Raw genomic sequence first — 20,459 nt, 5'->3', positions numbered from 1 at the left:
TAAAAAGTAATAGCCTATAAGTAAAATTTACCAGATGTAAAATATAATTATAAGATAATAGAAAATTTAGAATAATATAACTTGATTCTAGAAGTTGATAACTTGATGTCACTACAAGATTTCACTGCTTCAATTTGCTTGTTGCAATGATTGAAAACTTTAAAGAAAAAAATGCACAATTTAATTTATTCAATGCCCTTGCCCTATTTTTGAGAGAATAAATAATTTAACGGAGTGAACAAAAAAGTAGACAATACAAGTTTTATTACTTATGAGAAAGAAGAAGAAAAAGAATATTGATTATTAGAATGAAAATTTCAACGGTCACCATCAATCACATGGCTAAATAGTTCTCTTGCATTTTTTAATAAAAATCCTATACTTTTCTTTTTTACCAAACAATAGTCAATATTAATATTTTGTTAAGAAAAATTAACTATAGGAGCTACGTCATTAATTAAAAAAAATGGGGCATCAAAGGCCGGGGGCCTAAAGCCTTTGCTTTAGTGACTTGACCCTCCGGCAGGTCCTGGGAGGAGGGGGGGGGGGGGGAGACTGGTCTAGTAAAAAGTAGGAAAAAGGTTTTTTTTCTTTAAATGTATTTTTTTGTTAATTACGTGTGTCAAATTAAATTTTACGCGTTGTTCTTAAATTAGTCTATTTGACACGCTATTGGCAAAGGTGACTCACGAATACGATTAGTTGGACTTAGGTGTTTACGAGGCATATTTTTTCTGACTATTACTTGAAACATGATTGTTTAAATGATCGTTGTGGATAACTTAAAAAGACCATTTTATATATTTCGCCTTTTAAAAAGCTTTCTAAATCGGGAAGAAAGGATATCTAAAGCAAATAACTCAATTTTGAATTTGAAAATAAAAACGATGGATACTTTTATTCAAAGTCAAGATGGTTCTTAAGATTAGGGGTTTTAACATGCTTTGAAAACCAATTAAATTGACCTAACTGGATCTGTTGAACTGATTATTAGATTTTTGTAACAAAATTATACTTTTCAATGTAATTCAATAATTGTATCGAATAATTAGAGTATATTTTTTTAAAACGAACAATTATCAAATCGAATTGAATAAATTTAAATTTATACTTTATATATTAAATCTATAAATAACAGAACATTCAAAATATTGACCTTGGACCTTCCAACCCTTTGAAAACAGTTACAAGTATGAAGTAACATTCAAACCTATACTCCTAGTCCTACTATTGAAACTAAATTGATTCACAAGCCACAAGGTATGTTTTATCCTCTCTTTTTGTCATTTCACTTTATATCTTCATGATATTTGAGTCAAATATCAATTTTTTTTCCCTGAAAATTTTAGTGAACTATACGATATTTTTTTTCCAGATTTTATCTCTGTTATTTTTTTTTCACCGGCCATTTATTTTTTTCCATCTATTTATTACTTTAACCCGTCCAAACTTGACCTGACTTGCTCACATGACACTACTAGATGTATATCGACTTTCCAATTATCTATGAAGTGGATGCAACTTAAGCTAATATGTTACCGATATTAAGATCTTGCCGAACAAATAAAACCAAAGAACTAAAACAGGAACCAAAAAAAAAAAACTACTCCTTCTGTACAACTTTATATAGTAACATGTAATTGAAAATGGAATTCAAAATGTTGATATGAAATCATCAGGATAATGGTCAAATATTTAATTTGATAGAGAAAATATGACACGAAATATTAAAATAAAAAAATTAGTTAATTTGAATTCTTGACAGCTGTAAAAGATATTGAATAGAAAAATAACATTGTTAAACATTGTTGATAATCACTGATGGTCGCTAAACTTCGAAGTAAGGTATGAGAGCCTAAAGTGAGTATCAAGTGCAAAATAGGTTATTTAAGAAAATATGTAGCATAGAGAGTCTTTCTTTTGTATGGATTAATCTTAAGCACAGCAAAAAGTATTTCATTTTTTATTTGGTGAAATACATAATGCGAATATTTGTTTTTCATGTTCATGCAAAGATATGACATTGTGACTAATGTTACAAAGGAGAAATATCCTAACATCAGAAGGGACAACTTTTTGTATTTCTTATAGAAAGACTATTAAAGGTTACTTTTCACCATTACCTTTAAGCATTATCTTAAACTAACAGTTTTTACCAGCCGAGGCAGTGCCTTAACTATTTTAAACTCTTACAATTACCTGACACTTATCTCACCTATACACAACATATATAACATATTAACAAATGATTTTGGCCGACTATGCTTCTATTAGTGCATCCTCTTATGGACTTCAGTTTTTCTTATCAGGATCTCTTGCTGGGATCAAGTATCGATGACTCGATATCAACTGCATAAAAGTGATAGTAGAACAAAGAGCTCTACTGAACCAACAGCTGATCCATATATACTTGAAATCCTCCACGGCTCTGATGGAGTATTCCTGCCAAGACCATACAACACAAGAAGCTTCTCTGCACTGTATAACTAAGAGCCACTTGTCAAAAAGCAACTGGTGCTGCTGCCTGAGCTACCTATAGCACATGATACATCTTGCACAAGAAATTTTACGCTACGAGTACCAACAGAATCGAGTATCTCAAGACACTCGTGCAAGTCTTCTTCATTTACCATCATCATCCATTCCTCTTCATCGTCAAGATACTTGAGCTGGAACGCCCCGGTCTGCAGTTTGAACCTCTTTGCAACCTCTTCATAGAGTTGAAAGCACCCTGCTGAAGGATCAAATTTAAATCGGATTCTATCTTCCTTGTAAGTAGCTTTTATGGTAATTTGTGACGCACCATCTTCACTGCTTGCCTTAACTTTGGTATGCTTTCGTTCACCAAAACTGTGGGAGCTTGATGAACTGCCATTCATCATTGAACCGGACACATTGGACAAATCTGTCATGCCTGAAGAACTTCCTTTGTTATGTTCCATAACAACATCATCTCCATCCATTTCGTTACTTGCTCTAGTTTTTGTCTCAACATCATCAATGTCAGGCATGGAATGTAGGAAGCGACTGATGAAATGGCAGCCGGAATTGTCCAACTTTAAATTGCTTGTGCTCAAACGACAACTCCTGCATCCTTCTTTCGTACAGAAAGAACCTAGTGACACATTTCTAGAGTTGGTACATTGCATTTTGTCCTGACATACAGGCCACCCTGCATCTAATGCGGCCAATTTGCAGCCATGACAAAATCCAGAAAATGGACTGTTTGACTCTGCTAGTTGGTTTCCATCCACATGTGTATCCTCTTCCATTTTCACCACAGACTCGTGGTTGTCAATGCATGAAGTTTGGAGGACAGACACATCATCCTGAAAAAGGGAATCCGGATTTTTCACACAGATATCTTTGCAGGGAAAGAGGATACATTTCTCTGAGTCAAAATCTTGAAGGATAGAGCTTGCTGCAACTAGACCTCCAGTGGCTGGATCAAATTTGAATCCTCCTTCTATCCCTTGGACTGATTTAAGCACAGTTTGTATCTTTACTAAAGAACGATTCACTTTGCCTATTTTTCGGGATGGCCATCTTGGGATCCCATGTTGCCGACATATCCTTTTCAATGTAGTTGGACACACTACAAAAAACATAACAAGAAAAACTGTTATACCATCGTTTGCAAGGTCGTCAATTTTGTGCTTTCAAGTTCAAACAGTTTTATACGTACCACTCTTTTTAAACCTTAAAGAGTCTGCATCCTTTGATATAACACTTTTCTTTTAAGAAAATCACTGAAGAACAGCCCATAGTTAACCTAATGTTTTTTCTTCTGTCTCCATTTGTTTTTCCTTTGGGGGTAAGCTAAACTTTTGGCTTAATTAAGCTGTCGCCTAAATTCCAGGCGCTACTAACCGATACATTTAATTAAAATTGAATTGGCACAAAGAAAAATAGCATATTCGACTCGTGATAGGAGAGTTTGGATGTATGGGTTAGAGCCCAAAATCACGTTAGAAGGAAAATAGAGGGACAAGAGATGTTACTCAGTACGTGTATATTAGCCCCAATTTGGGACGGCCACAAAAATCTGACAAGGTCCATTAAGATTTTGCAAGGTATCTCTCAGAATCAGAAAATCGCAATCCAATGGAACGTGAAACATACCAACATAACGTTTAAATAATTGTTTCCACTTGATGAGAGCGTGAATTCTTACCACCAATGCTTTTGGCAGCATCCTTGAGGCTCCCAGAGAAGTATTGCTGAAGAACACTCAAGCTGACATGTTTCTCCGCCGCGCTTCTTTTTTTCTCCTTCTGTCTTCTTGGTGCACTCCTTGTCTACAAAATAAAATGCAATAACTTCAGTATTGATGGACAAAAAAGATGATCACAATTTGAAAACATATAGAATGAACATAACTTGCCTAGGAGCACATAAAGTATGAGTTACTGAAACACATTTCTCAAGAGCGAAAGACATTCACTCAAGAACACGTAAAAAGGGTGGGGAAAAAAAAGATTCTGAAGAGCACATTATAAAAATAGAACAAGTTAAGACCTTAAGCAGAGTAAAACATAGTCCACCAAATAAGCTAGGGGAGCATAGGCTAGATAAAGGTGAGGAAGTTGAGTTAAGTGATGTACCTGTTCGCGAGAACCATCAGCTTCCATTCCAGCTATTTCTGAATCACATACGTCTAAAGTTGCTTTACTCAAATCTAAAGTTCTGCCTAATAATGAATGCTGAGAAATCTTCCTTGACAAGTCAATTGGTGTTAAATCCAGAACTGATTCACTCTGTAACCCGCAATTTGCACCCCCTTGTCCAACTAATTCAGCATCTGATATTGTCCTCAGACTTTTGCAAATTCTCTGCATGGTACGCGAGAGGTTATTTAAGAGAAGCTGTTGTTCGTTGCTTCCCTTTATATCGACAGGAAGAAAGAACTCCAATACGTAATCATCATCACCGGTGAATATACTACGTAATCTGATAGCAACTGCAGCATTTAGACCAAACTTCCGTGCATGGTGAACAAGTGGATACTCACTTATATGGTACTCTTTCACATCAGGATAGAAGAAGGGATGGTTGGATTGGAGAGATTTCCCAACAATACCTTGTCCATCCTCGAGATCATGTCCCATACATGCATGAAGAAATCCGTGCATCTCCTTGTCCCTCACATAACATGCCGTATTCTCAACACATAATACACTTTTTTCATCTGAGCTTGCAATACATCCTCCTGTACAAATACGGGGAATCCACGTCAAAGCAAGAGGCAACCTATGAGCATGGCAAACTGCTCGTAGAACATCTTTTATCTCAGCTAAAGCAGCTCTTTGATTCTTGGAGAGACTCTGCAAGGAAGCAAAATTAGAAGGGAACAAAATATTCCAAAACAAAAAGAAATGGCATAGATCACAGATGGGATTAAGACATTGAGTATTACCTGGGAAGTAAATCGAGTAGGTGTTGTGCTCCTTAAGTTTACGGCCTGCAAAATGACCACACAGTAATCTTAAACCAATTTTTTTCTTGAGGATACAATTAAAATAGATTAAGAGATGATCATCAGCATAAACTTTCGACCAGGCCAGCTATGAACTAACACATAAAGATCGACATTTGATCAACCAAAACTGCCCCTTTGTGTCTCTTGACATACACAAGAGCAAAGATAACTGGGCTACATATCCAACTAAAACATAATATATTTTCTCTGCTGACAGGAAAGAACTTAATTACTGTACATCACGAGCATCACCAGAAAAAAATGGAAGTGAAAATTTACAATATGATGTTTAGTCATACACTATATTGGAAGAAATTATTGAAACAATTAATTCATTTGCAAAATCACGTTTTCTTTTCTTTTGAAAGCTCTGGATATCCAATCAAAGGTACTTAAAGACAATAATATTTGATCTAAACTTCATCCATCGATACTTATTATGACCAACACACTCCGAAAAAGGAAAAACTAAAAGACTAAAAAGGAAAAGCCTAGTAGCCAGAAGTTATACTTTAAGCAAAGACTATTAGCCTGCTCATCAAGCTTTTAAACAGGTTCCAAAATATATTCTGAGGCAGATATTACAATTTTGGATCATCTATTTTTATCCTCAATACGCTGAAATTAATTCTCTCTCAGTGGAAAAGGTACTTCTGCAACGAAAAACAAAGGAACTGATAGAATTAAAGCAAGAACCTGTAGAGCCCGGGAAACATGTCCCATTTCCAAATCAAAATTTGGCTTCTCTTTTGTAGTGACTAGTTCTAGTACTGCACAACACTGCGAATCATGTCCATCATCCTCTAGAACTGGTAAAGCAATTGATCCACGGACTTCATTGTCAACTGCATATCGTACACGTAAATACTCGGCCTCTCTATAGTACTGAACATTTGATGTCCACTCGGGTATTCTCGAGGTAAAAACCCGACCAGGAAGACCTGGAAAAGATCCTGGTTTCATTTCCACATCAAAAGTGAATTTCCTGGATACCTCTCGATATCCAGATAGAACTTGATCAAGTAGAAATGGCTGTTCACAGGTGCTTAAAATGTACTGATCATCACCATTCTTGATTGGAATCCAAACCTGAGCCAAGATTCCCGCACCAGATGATTCTTTAAATAGTTCTAATGCCTTGAGCATTCGCTCTGGAAGTGATTGACAAGGTGACTTTGGGATTATACAGTTGTCAGTATCAGTAACATAATCAGCCTCGTCGCGAAACTGGTCATCATTCTTCTGCTGAAACATCCAATTTTCCCCTTCACAGGGAAACTGTTGTTCATAATTCAATTGTTCAAAAGGTGCATAATTGATGGACATTGGATTAATCGGCGAAAATGATGGATAAGAGGCAAACATTTGCTCTATAGCATGGGGGCTAGAGCACCATCCGGCATATGCTTCAAAATTCATCATCTCCATTGCATTGTTGAATGTTTCATCTATATGTGAAGACATTGAAGATGTCCAACAAACATAAATCACTCAATAAGTTATTGCACTAGCTGCTACAGAAGCCTCAAATTATCAAAGTATAAAATCGTTCCCCAATTTTCTTTTGGATAAATCAGAGCGATAAAGGCTGAATCTCAATAGATCCTGATAGAAACATCACTCTGTTACTTACAATACTCATTCCGTATTAAAAAAATTTCAAAGGATTCTACGTATCCTTCAGTATTATGTTTGGATATAGCAAAAAGGGTTTTCGGAAAAACCAAAGTAGATTTGATTTCTACTAATAGAGAGTATGTAATGACAATATAAACTCCGCCGTGTGAAGAAAGAGTTGAGACTGTACAGAAACACAACGCGGGTTCCAAGGAGGAGAGATAAGAAATGTAAGAATTATTTAACACACAAGTGATTGAACTTCAAAGTTTGAAGGGTTAATATCTGTCTTTTAAACTAAATTTTCATCATTTAACTAAGCTACTGTTTGGCCATAGATCCTAAATTTATTTTGAAAAATTTGATTTGGGTGAAGTTTGGTTTGAAGATGAAAATATGTTTGGACATATATTTTTAAAATATATTTTCCAACTTTATTTTGAAAAAACATGTATATAATTTCCAAGTTTTAGGATTTTGGCCCAAAATCATCTCAATAGCTATTTTGGGATTTGAGATTTGAGATTTGTAATTTTGGCAAAATATGGACAAAATTTATGGCCAAATATGAGTTTTGAAAATAAATTCCAAATTTATTTTGACAAAACTCATAGCCAAACGGGGCCTAAATTATGAAGTAAGAGTCAACTTGAATCATTAAGATTAACTATTTCCTCTGTTTAATTTATACGGCAGAGTTTGATCGGCACGCTTCTCGTTTTTTTTTTTTTTGAAAAAGAAAGATAAATTTTAAAAATTTATGATTTTAAACCTGTTATGATATTTTTATAATTATAAACATGTCATTACAGATAAAATAAAAAATTTAAAATTCATTATTTCTAAAAATGAATGATATTCTTTGTAAAGGGGACTAACAAAAAGATAGTGTCACATAAAATAATACTATAATAGAACAAAGGGGCTATTTGATTAAGTACAGAATGCTGACCGCATATATATACTATAGATGCTATTTTTGGAAGGTAGACAAGGGAAATGGGGAATCGGGAGAGAACGAAAGGGATTGCTATTTTTGGAAGGTAGATAGGGGAAATGGGTGACGTAACATCTTAGAGCTTATAGATAGTTTATTCAGAAGTTTTGCTGCTAAAAATAGAAATGGTGTTTTTAGAGCATTTGGGACTTAGGAGAGTTAATAGCCTGTTTGGCCAAGTTTTTAAAATTAGCTTATTTTAATAAGTGTTTTTCTTAAAAATATTTTTTAAAATGTATTTTTGGGGAGAAGCAGTTTATGTTTGGCTAGTTGTTTTGAAAAATACTTTTGAACAGTAATTAGTATTTGGCCAAGCTTTTGAACACTGCTTCTAAGTGTATTTTTATCAAAAGTGCTTTTGGAGAGAAGCTACCTTTTTGTGCTTCTCAAAAACTGCTTCTACTTCTCCTCAAAAGTACTTTTTTCCATCTAAAAGCTTGACCAAATACCTCAATCTTTTGGCTCAAAAAAAAGCTTGACCAAACTGACTATAAGACAGAACAGAGTGCTCTTTTCTTCTTATTCCCTCCGGTATTCTTAGAGAGACGCAATAGGGAAGAAGGAAAACAGAGACAACACGGAAATGGAAAAAAACCTATCTGACTCAAGTAATTTTAGTTTTGATAACAATAAATTAAAGTATGAATACACATTACTTGATTTTAATCCGACGCCAAATTTTTTTTTATCTTTGCTAGCGTTTGGCATAGATTCTTAAATTTGTTTTGCAAAATTTGATTTGGGTGAAGTCTGATTTGAAGATGAAAATGTGTTTGGACATCAGTTTTCAAAACATATTTCATTTTTTTTTTTGAAAAACATGAAATATGACTTATACCCACAAGTTCTAAAAACTATCACAAATACCCAATAGTACCTTCATCAATAACATTCATTATCGTTATCACAAACCATAGTCCTGAACATAAATAAATTTGGTACAAATTATTATCTTTATAATGAACTACATAATACACTATCATATGACTGAGAAGACGAAACAACATGTTATAAAATAATAAATGGTGGGCTCTTTTATAAAATACAAATGTTTGGGGCAATTTTTAAAATTTTAAAAAAATGTAATAGTAATATTTTGGGCCAAAACCTGCTCTTGAGCTGGTTTTGGGATATGAAAATTTATCAAAATATGGATAAATTTTATGAACAAACATGTATTTGCCAAAAAGAATTTAAATTTTTTTTTGGCAAAATCTATGGCCAACGGATCCTTTATTTCACGTCCTTAGACTTAAACTAAGCGCACGTGCGACACTTGACAATTTGCTCACATATTTGCACAACTCCCTCACGATCTTGCTATGCCAAGTCAGCCTAAAATACTACACTCAAGATCGTTAAAGAATATTAGATTAGAAAGACATGAGAAATTTGCCAAATGACGCTTTTTATCGTAGAGAACTTGATTGTTTTGCTTGATGAGTTACAAATGAATATTTTCCTTTATATAATAGTCACCTAGGGGCTAGTGAGTAAATAAAAATTATTAGACAAGTCCCTTATTATTTACAAGTAAGTCCCCTCTCTAGAATTCTCTACATAGCTAGAATCTTCTAAGGACTTTCCTAGCAAATCCATAGGGTTCTAGGGTTTCCTAGGGAAACCTCTCTATTTCTCTAGAACCTTCCTACAATTACTAGCCTCTTTCCTGTGTAAGCTTTTCATATAGAAAAAATATATGCCAAATGGTACCCACGGGGCATGATGATGTGGCAGGTCATGACACTCTCCCCCACCAAATTTTGTGCTGCCCTCGGCACAAAGCATTTACACGTACGTGCGCATCTCGCCTTTTCGTCGCTAGAGATCTTTGTCTGTTAGCCATGATGCCCTATCGAGCAGTTCGCCTTCCCATGTCACAAGGTGTTGGTCAACTTTCTTGTTGCTCCGTTTGTACTTTTGAAGGATAGCAATGATGACCTTGATCCACCGCCCATCGGATGCCTCTCCTTGCTCTTGGCCTGAATATCCCCATGACTCGACCAAGTCTAGCAGCTTCTCAAGTATCGGGTCTATGCTTCCACTCCCTATTTGAATGCCCTTCGTGGTCTCAGCCTTTGTAACTCACCTTCCTCTTCAACTAAGTCCGTCCAACTTTTCTTGCTACCGCCATGCTCCATTTGTAATGCGCCAAGATAGGCTTTGGAATTCCCTACTTTCGACTTAGATTCCAAGCGCATCCCCCCAATGCAGACAGTCCTTCCTGTGTCACCCTTGTGTGCCTAAGCAAAGTTCCTGATCATTATTGCAAGCTTCCCCAACTCTGGGCATTCACTTTCCCGATGTGATTCTTTACAAAAGTAGCACCCTCCCTGGCACGTACTTGCTACAATTTTCCGGCCCATTGTCGTTTCTCTTGTACCTTGTCTATTATGGGATGGCCTTTTGCTATTGCCCTTGTATACCTCGGCTATGCCTTTTTCCGTTGTCCTTGTCATGATCTCCCCCACCCTTCTCGGTGTTGCCTTCTTTATACTTGGAAGGTTCCATCTTGAAGTCAGCAACCGACTCGGCTACCGTTATGGCCTCGTCCACGTTGGCTACTTGATGTCTTCTTAGCTCCTGCTTTGACCAATTTTGCAACCCATTCATAAAGTAAAAGAGGGAATCTTCCTCGAGCCATGACAGGATTGCAGCATTAAGGTAGTGAACTCGCACAAATACTCCCGAATTGTGGCCGTCTGTCAAAGCTCCCTTAGCTTCCCCCTAGCCTCGTACACCACATTCACCGGGTAGAATTATTTCTTCAACTCCTTCTTGAACTTCTCCCACGTCTCAATCATGCAGCGCCTTCTCCATGTCAGCACACTTCGACGATGCCATAGTGTGGCAATCTCTAAGAGGTACAACACAACAGTGTTGATCTTGGCCTAGTCGTCTCTCACTTTGCCGAGCTTGAAGTAGTTCTCCAAGTTCCAAAGGAAGTCCTGCACTTCTTGTGCATCACAAACACCTTTGAACAGCGATGGTTTGGGAGCCTCGATCTTTGCCTCTCTTGTCACAACAACATTGTTTTCTGCCTCGGTCACACCAGCATCGACATGCTCCTAGGGTGACTCTATCTTTGCCTTGACAACAACGATAGTACTCAAAGCCTCCATGTGTCTGCATTTCAAGGAAGTGATGGTTTGCCTTAGCTCAATCTCAATTTTTGTATGTCCCTCCAAGTCATTTTGGATACTCTCAATCTCCTCAAGAGTGTGTCCCTCAAGAACACTAGGGTGCCTTCCACCTTCCCCAAGTATTGGCCAAAGATCTCGACGGCATCCATTCCCGCGTTCACCTTCATCACCCACTCTTTATCGAGCGAGACGTCCTTCGGTAGGACCTCCACTTAGGGGTGGGCGTCGGTCGGTTCGGTCGGTTATTATGAAAGTACGGTTCGGTTTATCGGTTTTCGGCTTTGATATATTAATAACCAAATCAAACCAAAGTATTTACGGTTCGATGCGGTTTTTTCAAAATTCGGTTAGGTTATTTCCGATTTATTTTTTCGGTTTTAAACGGTTGTAGGAACATCAATAAACAAGGCTGGAATTTATTTGCTTCGTCCCAGCAAATTGTCATTTTGACTTTTGAGATAGAGTTCTCTTAGAGGAGGCAACAGAGAAACACAGCGGCATTCTAACACAATTTCGGTATTGAGTAATTAACCCCAGAATTTATGAATTTTGTTTTATTTCCTTGTGCATGCACTTAATTCATTGGCTTGTCTAGTTATAAGTGAATCACGTACGTAGACTAACTTTATGTTTGGTGGTGCTACAGAAAAGCAACATTAGCAGAAGGTGGTAAAATCTAGTTATGGAAGGCCGGTTCCACTACCTCCAACCCCAGAATCAGCTTGATGATAGGCTATAATTGTATATTTTAGTCGCTTATTACATTCGAATTTACTGCACTTTAATTGAGTTTGCGCTTTAATCGCTAGTGTTTTGCATTAATTGTGTGTTTTATGCCTTGTAGGTGTGATTCCGAGCTATATAGATGTTATGGAATAAATTTAAGTGATTTGAAGCTTTGAAGTCTGAGTAAAAGCTCAAGGAATTAAGCCGAGATCGTGTTCGGGGGTCAAATTTGATAATTAAGTACGAACGAAGACTTGAGGAGGCATATTGCGCCTGTCTAGTAAAATAGACATAACTTTTTGCTCAGAACTCCATTTGGGCTCCACAATATATGGTTGGAAAGCTAACTCAAAGGGATACAACTTTCCTGTTTTACGTTTTACCAAATTCCAAACGGAACAGGGTGAAAAACTGCGGTTTTTCCGCGACCGCGGCAGAACCGCGGTAGAAGATGGTCGCGGACAACTGAAGAATCAGAGGGCATGTTTGGCCGCGGTTCCACCGCGACCGCGGCAAAACCGCGGCAGGAGGCGGAAATTTCAGGGACTTATGTGCAAAACACGGGATTTTAAGCCCTAAACCCTATATTAAACCAAGGAAGCCGGCCAAGAAAGAGAGGGGGACATATTTTGGACATAGATTCGACCTAAGGAGGCAAGAACACATTGGGAGCAAGGCGGAGAATTCTTCTACGAGTTTTTTCCTTCCTCTTCCTATTTTTCATTGTTGGGTATGACTTTTAGTATTGTAGTTTTACATACTATTATGAATAGCTAATTTGTTATCTAGAGTTTTGATAGAACCTTTTGTAGGATAAATTCTTGTTATGTTTTTATATAATTGAGCCGTAGCTTTTCTCTTTTTGTTCAACTACGATCAAATTTTGGCGCCGTTGCCGGGAACTAACGGTGTAGTTGTAGGTGTACATATTGCTAGGTTTCAAGTTTGAACTTTTATTTTATTATTTGATTTTTTTTTTAATTTTAGTTTTTTTTTTTTTTTGAGAAACATGGCATCATGGAATTATGAGAATTTAGATGTTGGTAATTCTACTTTTAATCCTCCTTATGCATATTGTGAAGGAAACCACCCAGGGCAAAATTATCAAAATATTCCTGAGAGCGAGTTTTGTGCACCAACTCAATCTTATGTGTGGAATGTGTGTGATATGTGTGGTGGTCAAGATGGTCACTTTCACGGTTGTGCTTATATTTCTTACCTTCCCCAACCCCTTACTTTGATGGTTCTTTTTTTCTGGTGAAGTTAATAGGAACAAAGAACCTAGGGAAGCTGACCTAAAGAAGCTCGAAGATATGTTAAAATGCATTTTGGAACAACAGAGTAAATTACTATTGCGGATAGAAAGGCAGGAGGAAACTATTCACAACTTGAAAGTTCACATGAGTCAACTGGTTGAAGTTTTTAATGCTCAACAAGCCAATATTGTGAATAGTATCCAAGAAGAGCGTGAATTAGATACAAAAATTGATGAGCTAGAGGAGGAGGCTAGAGTAGAACACCAACAATCAATCGCACTAGATTTTGAGGATGTCGATGTTGTAGAAGAGATATTAGAGTCAACCAATGATATTGAGGATACATATTTAGTTCACTCTATTGTCATTAGTGTTGAGAATGTAGATAGTCCCAATGTTCATGTAGTTGAGCGCATGGGTCCTCACTCCAAGCATTTTTCCACATTGTGTTTAGATGATGATATGGAAATAGAGTCGTCCGAGCCATTTGAGGAGTCAAGGAATGAGGAACAAAGTGCTTACATTCTGGAATTCTTCTTGCAAGAAAATCGGGATTACACACCTCATCTAAAGGCCAAGAAGTGCAGAATACTACATTATTTTATTGGGCCAGCCAGATTCGTTCCACCACCCCAGGAGCATGATCATAGAGCAGAATCAAAACTTGGGGTCCGATTCATAAGTTCAAAGTGGAGGCAGAAAGTGATTCACGTCGTGCCGCGACGTTAAATCAAGCGCTCGTTGGGAGGCAACCCAGCTTTATTGCTTTCTTTTATTTTTTTTTATATTTTTTTTATTATATTATTTTTGTAGTGTCAATTTTTTTATTTTCTAGGAGCATGGAAAGCAAAGGTATTGGAAGGATGCACCAACAAATGAAATGGTTGGAACTAAGTGTGAGGTACCCGCACGAAGGACCAAGCTGGGAGAAGTCTGAGTACCCCATGAGCTGCTAGTGCTTCGGCCTTTGGCCTACCAGGGAGATTCTTTTACCTTCTTGTATGTATGGATGTGCATTGGGGACAGTGCACAATTTTAAGTGTGGGGTGAGGAGATTGTCTGGGTGGTTTTTCATGCTACTTTAGCTGTGTTTGTTTTTTTTTAAAAGATTGGACTTTTCCTGATGACGGATCTTCTAGACAGTTTTCTTGAGGGAAGTAAGTCTAAAGAAAATACCAAAAAGATTTTTTTTTGTTAGGTAGTGTAGCAATTACCCCTTGGTTTTTCTTTAAACCACGGTTCTTTTCCAAGGGTTTTATTTGAACCGGGTGTAGTTAGTTTTTTTTTTTTTGGGGAAAAGGAGCCATTGTGTTTTGTTTTGAAATGAAGAAATATCTCTTGACTTTGTTATGCCTTGAGAATAGTGAGTACTTTGGCTGTGACGCTTAGGCTCAGTTTTTGACTCTTGTATAAGTACCTTAAATTGTATGATCTTAAATTTGCTTAACTGCTCTGACTAGGGTGTCTTGATTAATCCAATCCTGAGTGAGTTATGTGCCATGTGTGTGTAAGGTTTTGTGATATTCTGTGCATTGCATTTGATACCTAGAACTTGCCCCGTGTGTTTGCAAAGCGAAATAGTAGTTTTATTCAGTCTAGGAAGTGATATAGGCATTTCTTTGTTGAGCCAGATATGTATATTTTACCCGCCTAATTATTATGTATCGTAGTTAACCCCTTTGAGCCTGTAATCCTGTTTCTTTGGCAACCACATTACAAGCCTTACCCATTTGTTCGAATTAACCATCTATTTGAACCATTGTAACTTCTCATGAGCATTTGAATTGTTTATGAACTTTGTAAAAGTTAAAGTGTGGGGTGGTTGGTTTGGCTTTTGAGTGGAACTAATTGAATAAGGAGAAAGGTGCACTGTTTTGAAAAAGGAAGAGCCACTTGAATTGAAAAAAAATATAGTTGGATTGTTGTAAAAAAAAATTCCTTGATAAGTGGTGGTTCTTGACGTAAGTGTGCTTAAAGAAGAATGGGGTAATTTACATTGATGTGAAGGTGGAGTTTGGTTTGACATAAGTATGGGGTTTGAATGTTAAAGTATATGTATTAAAGTGCTTAGGGAGGTGTAGTCACTCTTATATCTAAATGTATCCTACCCGTCCCGTAGCCTGCATTACAACCAAATAAAGTTCCAATTGATCCAAGATTGAATGAGCTCGATTAGTGGAGTAGTACACTACGGGCAAGCTTATGGTGCAGCTTTTGTGGCATATGAATGTTATTTCTGAGAGTGAGTGAATTCTTTCTATCTTGAGTTCCTAAGTGTTCTTAAATTTTATTGTGTGGAACTACTCTCTTTTGTTGTGTGAGGGCACTTGATTCATGAAGGAAAGGTAATGTCAGTGACCTCTATATTAGAGTAAGTGGGTGAGTTGTGAATAACGTGTGGTACTTGTGTGTCAAATTTTGAGGTGAAGATGTTACGCTTTTGTGCTTAGTCTATTTTAAATACTCTTGGTGTGATGAGTTAGGAGAATTGTTTGAAAAGGTCGTGTCTATAAAACAGTGTAGTTTGATTGCTCGAGGACGAGCAATGGTTTAAGTGTGGGGTGTTGATGATAGGCTATAATTGCATATTTTAGTCGCTTATTACACTCGAATTTACTGCACTTTAATTGAGTTTGCGCTTTAATCGCTAGTGTTTTGCACTAATAGTGTTTTTTATGCCTTGTAGGTGTGATTCCGAGCTATATAGATGTTATGGAATGAATTTAAGTGATTTGAAGCTTTGAAGTCTGAGTAAAAGCTCAAGGAATTAAGCCGGGATCGTGTTCGGGGGTCAAATTTGATAATTAAGTACGAACGAAGACTTGAGGAGGCATATTGTGCACTGTCTAGTAAAATAGACATAACGTTTTGCTCAGAACTCCATTTGGGCTCCACAATATATGGTTGGAAAGCTAACTCAAAGGGCTACAACTTTCATGTTCTATATTTTTCCAAATTCCAAACGGAACAGGGTGAAAAACTACGGTTTTTCCGCGACCGTGGCAGAACCGCGGTAGAAGATGGTCGCAGACAATTGAAGAATCAGAGGGCATGTTTGGCCGCGGTTCCACCGTGACCGCGGCAAAACCGTGGCTGGAGGCGGAAATTTCAGGGACTTATGTTCAAAACACGGGATTTTAAGCCCTAAACCCTATATTAAACCGAGGAAGCCGGCCAAGAAAGAGAGGGGGACATATTTTGGACATAGATTCGACCTAAGGAGGCAAGAACACATTGGGAGCAAGGCGGATAATTCTTCTACGAGTTTTTCCCTTCCTCTTCCTATTTTTCATTGTTGGGTATGACTTTTAGTATTGTAGTTTTACATACTATTATGAATAGCTAATTTTTTTATCTAGAGTTTTGATAGAACCTTTTGTAGGATAAATTCTTTTTATGTTTTTATATAATTGAGCCGTAGCTTTTCTCTATTTGTTCAACTACGATCAACAGCTTCACAAAGTAACCAAGAAGACTTAAGAGGCACGCTCATGTTCCACCTCCTGCGCCGAAAATTGGTCAATTCACAACCAGCAGACATGGTTGGGAAAGCAGTGAGCTGTTAGTGACAATTACAGGCGATGTTATTAGTGATAATGAGCTGCTAATTTTGCTTGTTCAGAGTACTTCATCAGACAACCAAAAAAGTTTAGGGAAGCACAGTCATCTACCACCACCAGCACCAAAGCCAGCTGATGAACAGGGTCAGATAATTGTCACTTCCTCTAATTGTCAAGATGGAAGTAACTATAGTGGACGAGAGGAACAAAAACTAACACCCCCCTCACTTCCATAAAATCTAGTTATGGAAGGGTAATAACTAATACCCAAAATTTCGGTTTTTCGGTTAAACCGAAAACCGAAATACCAAAAGCATAAACCGCACCGAAAAATCAAAAATTAATAATTTAAAAATCGTGCATCGACCGAAAAATCGATTAAACCGAAACCGAAAAATCGAAATTCACAGTTCGGCCGGTTTTTTCAGGTCGGCCGGTATTATGTCTACCCTACCTCCACTTCATCCTCGCTCGCCTCAGTGGCAGATGGTTCTTGGGATGTAAGTCCCTCGCTTGGCACAACCACGGGTGGCACCTCCTGGCTCTTGTTGGTGGCATTCCTCTTTTTGTTACGGTTGTTCTTGCTAACATCATTCTGGATGATGTTGGCTTGGGTGCTTGCAATGTTAATTTCTCTATCGTTCGTTGTTCACTTAGTCGCAACCTTTGCTCTGATACCACGTTGTCACGTCCTTAGACTTAAACTAAGCGCACGTGCATCACTAGACAATTTGCTCACGTTCTTGCACAACTCGCTCACGATCTTGCTATGCCAATTCGGCTAAAAATACTACACTTAAGATCGCTAAGGGAATGTTAGATAAGAAAGACAAGAGAAATTTGCCAAATGACGCTTTTTATCGTAGAGGACTTGGTTGTTTAGCTTGATGAGTTATAAATGAATATCTCCCTTTATATACTAGTCTCGTAGGGGCTAGTGAATAAATAAAAATTATTAGACAAGTCCCTTATTATTTACAAGTAAGTCCCCTCTACAGAATTCTCTACATAGCTAGAATGTTCCAAGGACTTTCCTAACAAATTCATAGGGTTCTAGGGTCTTCGTAGGTAAACCTCTATATTTCTTTTGAACCTTCCTACAAGTGCTAGCTTCTTTCCTGTGTAAGCTTTCCATATGACAAAAAATATGTGCCAAGTAGCACTGACAAGGCATGATGTTGTGGCGGATCATGACATCTTGTTCCAAAATCACTACTAGAATTCCTGTAAAAAGCGACCAAAGATTAGCGACCAAATTTGGTCTGTCAAGAAAAGCGACCAAAGTTGGTCGCCAAATTGCCGAAAATAATAAAAAAAATATTTGAAATACTTTAGCGACCAAAGTTGGTCGTTATTTGGCCGCAAATTTAGTCAAACTGTTGACTGGACTGGTCAAACTTGCTTGGTCAAAGATATACTGAGATTAGCGACCAATGTTGGTCGCTAAAGTGGGACTCACATAAATTTTTTTAATAATTTTATTATTATTTGATAAAACTTATAAAATATAAATATATATAATTTAAAACTTGCGACCAAAGTTGGTCGCTAACTGAAGGATAAGTTGATAGCGACCAACATTGGTCGCTAACATGGGACCCAGTTATAATATTTTAATAAGTATATATTTATTTAAAATAAATTATAAAATATAAATAAATATAATTCAAAATTTAGCGACCAAAGTTGGTCGCTTAATGAAATAGAGACCAACGTTGGTCGCCAAGGTGGGACCCAGTTCTAACATTTAATAATTTTTATTATTAATTTAAATATTATATAAAATATAAATAAATCTGATTAAAATTTAGTGACCAAATTTGGTCGCTAAATTAAATTCATGTACAGTTAGTGACCAACTTTGGTCGCTAAATTAAATTCATTTACAGTTAGCGACCAAAGTTGGTCTCTATATGGTCAAAATTAAAAATCACTTTTGTATTTACTATGTAAATAATATAAATGTAAGTCGTTAATACTTTTGTAATACAAGGGATGAATAGTACTACGAAGCGGGCGTGTGTGTCTATATATATAATATATATATATACTTACGCTATATTATGCACTAAGTATAAGTGTATTAGGTAATACCGTATCGAATACAGCTTATATATATATATAATATATGTACTTACGCTATACTATGCACTAAGTATAAGTGTATTAGGTAATACCGTATCGAATACAGCTCATATATATATAATATATGTACTTACGCTATACTATGCACTAAGTATAAGTGTATTAGGTAATACCGTATCGAATATAGCTTATATATATATAATATATGTACTTACGCTATACTATGCACTAAGTATAAGTGTATTAGGTAATACCGTATCGAATATAGCTTATATATATATATAATATATGTACTTACGCTATACTATGCACTAAGTATAAGTGTATTAGGTAATACCGTATCGAATACAGCTTATATACTATGCACTAAGTATAAGTGTATTACGCTACTGACTGTTTGACCAAGTAGCGACCACAGTTGGTCGCCATTTTTGACCGTTTGACCAAAAGGCGACCAACTTTGGTCGCTTTTGAGTATATATATATAAAACAGGAAAAAAATTAGGGTTATTTTATTTACTTATTTTCAAATATAGCGACCAAAGATGGTCGCTTTTTGGTCAAACGGTCAAGAAAGGCGACCAACGTTGGTCGCTATTTTGGTCAAACCAGTCTATACTTATATAGCTACCAAAATAGCGACCGATGTTGGTCGCTTTTTTTAATTGCAGAACTCAAAATCGGGTTTCCCCTGCCAAAATCTTATTTTCTCTCACACAAATTTCCCAACTTCTCTCTCAACTATTTCTCCTCCCCTTCTCTATTTCCCTTACACAAATCAATCCCCCCACCCGTTGCCACCACTGTCATCGCCGCCGCCACCACTGTTACGCCGCCGCCACCACTGTCAGCCACCACCACTGTTACGCCGCCGCCACCACTGTCAACGCCGCCGCCACCACTGTTCCGCCGCCCCCCACTGATTTTAGCCTCCTTTTAATCTACCAAGGTTAGTAATCTACCTATTAGCTTTTTAATTTTTAAATTTTGCTATATAATTTTATGTAATTTGTTAGAGTTTTTGCCTATTTAGTATTAGGGTTGTTTGTTTGAACTACATTAGGTAATATGAACTTTTTACATTAGGGTTTTTTGTTTGAACTACATTAGGTAATATGAACTTTTTACATTAGGGTTGTTTGTTTGAACTACATTAGGTACTATGAACTTTTTACTATTAGCTAATATGAACTACATTAGGTAATATGAAATTTTTACTATTTAGTATTAGGGTTGTTTTTTTTGCCTATTAGCTTTTTACTTATATTGAGTTCAATTGTGAAAAGATACAATTCATTGTCTTAGAAGAGGAGCAATACCTAAATAAGAGTACCTAAATTCATGCTTTAAACTATGAATTATACATTTATAAGATAAGAAAAAAGATTTAAAAGGAGGAGTTTATTAATGTATTAACTAATTTAATTTGTTCTTGCTTTATTTAAATAGATGGAACATCGTTCTTGGATGTACAATAGGAATTATCCTAATCGGCGGGGATTGCGGGAGGATTTTGTAGAAGGGGTTGAGGACTTTATTAGACATGCAATGTCACTTCCGCCATACATAAAAGAAGGAGTAATTAGGTGCCCTTGT

The 20,459-nt window shown here is 36.7% G+C and overlaps 1 protein-coding gene across 1 annotated transcript; it reads right to left on the bottom strand.

Moving 5' to 3' along the window:
* Positions 1-1,980: 1,980 nt before the first annotated feature.
* Positions 1,981-7,347, bottom strand: LOC109217312 (protein NLP9-like). The gene is made up of 5 exons (XM_019381554.1): positions 6,176-7,347; positions 5,417-5,461; positions 4,605-5,324; positions 4,175-4,298; positions 1,981-3,595 (listed from the first exon to the last, which is right to left on the bottom strand). The coding sequence occupies exons 1-5, from the start codon at positions 6,941-6,943 to the stop codon at positions 2,487-2,489; spliced, it is 2,766 nt and encodes a 921-aa protein (XP_019237099.1). The 5' UTR covers positions 6,944-7,347; the 3' UTR covers positions 1,981-2,486.
* Between the last annotated feature and the right edge of the window lie 13,112 nt (positions 7,348-20,459).

This window comes from Nicotiana attenuata, unplaced genomic scaffold, assembly GCF_001879085.1.
Source record: "Nicotiana attenuata strain UT unplaced genomic scaffold, NIATTr2, whole genome shotgun sequence".
Taxonomy (NCBI): Eukaryota; Viridiplantae; Streptophyta; class Magnoliopsida; order Solanales; family Solanaceae; genus Nicotiana; species Nicotiana attenuata.
This window is presented reverse-complemented; position numbering and strand designations above follow the sequence as displayed.

Bases quoted from the DNA above. Each gene is read 5' to 3' on its own strand.
- LOC109217312 (XM_019381554.1), bottom strand. From the start codon at position 6,943: ATGTCTTCACATATAGATGAAACATTCAACAATGCAATGGAGATGATG. The intron at 5,325-5,416 runs GTAATACTCAAT...GCTTCCTTGCAG, and splicing joins CTACTCGATTTACTTCCCAG to AGTCTCTCCAAGAATCAAAG. The intron at 3,596-4,174 runs GTAAGAATTCAC...TGTTTTTTGTAG, and splicing joins TGCTGCCAAAAGCATTGGTG to TGTGTCCAACTACATTGAAA.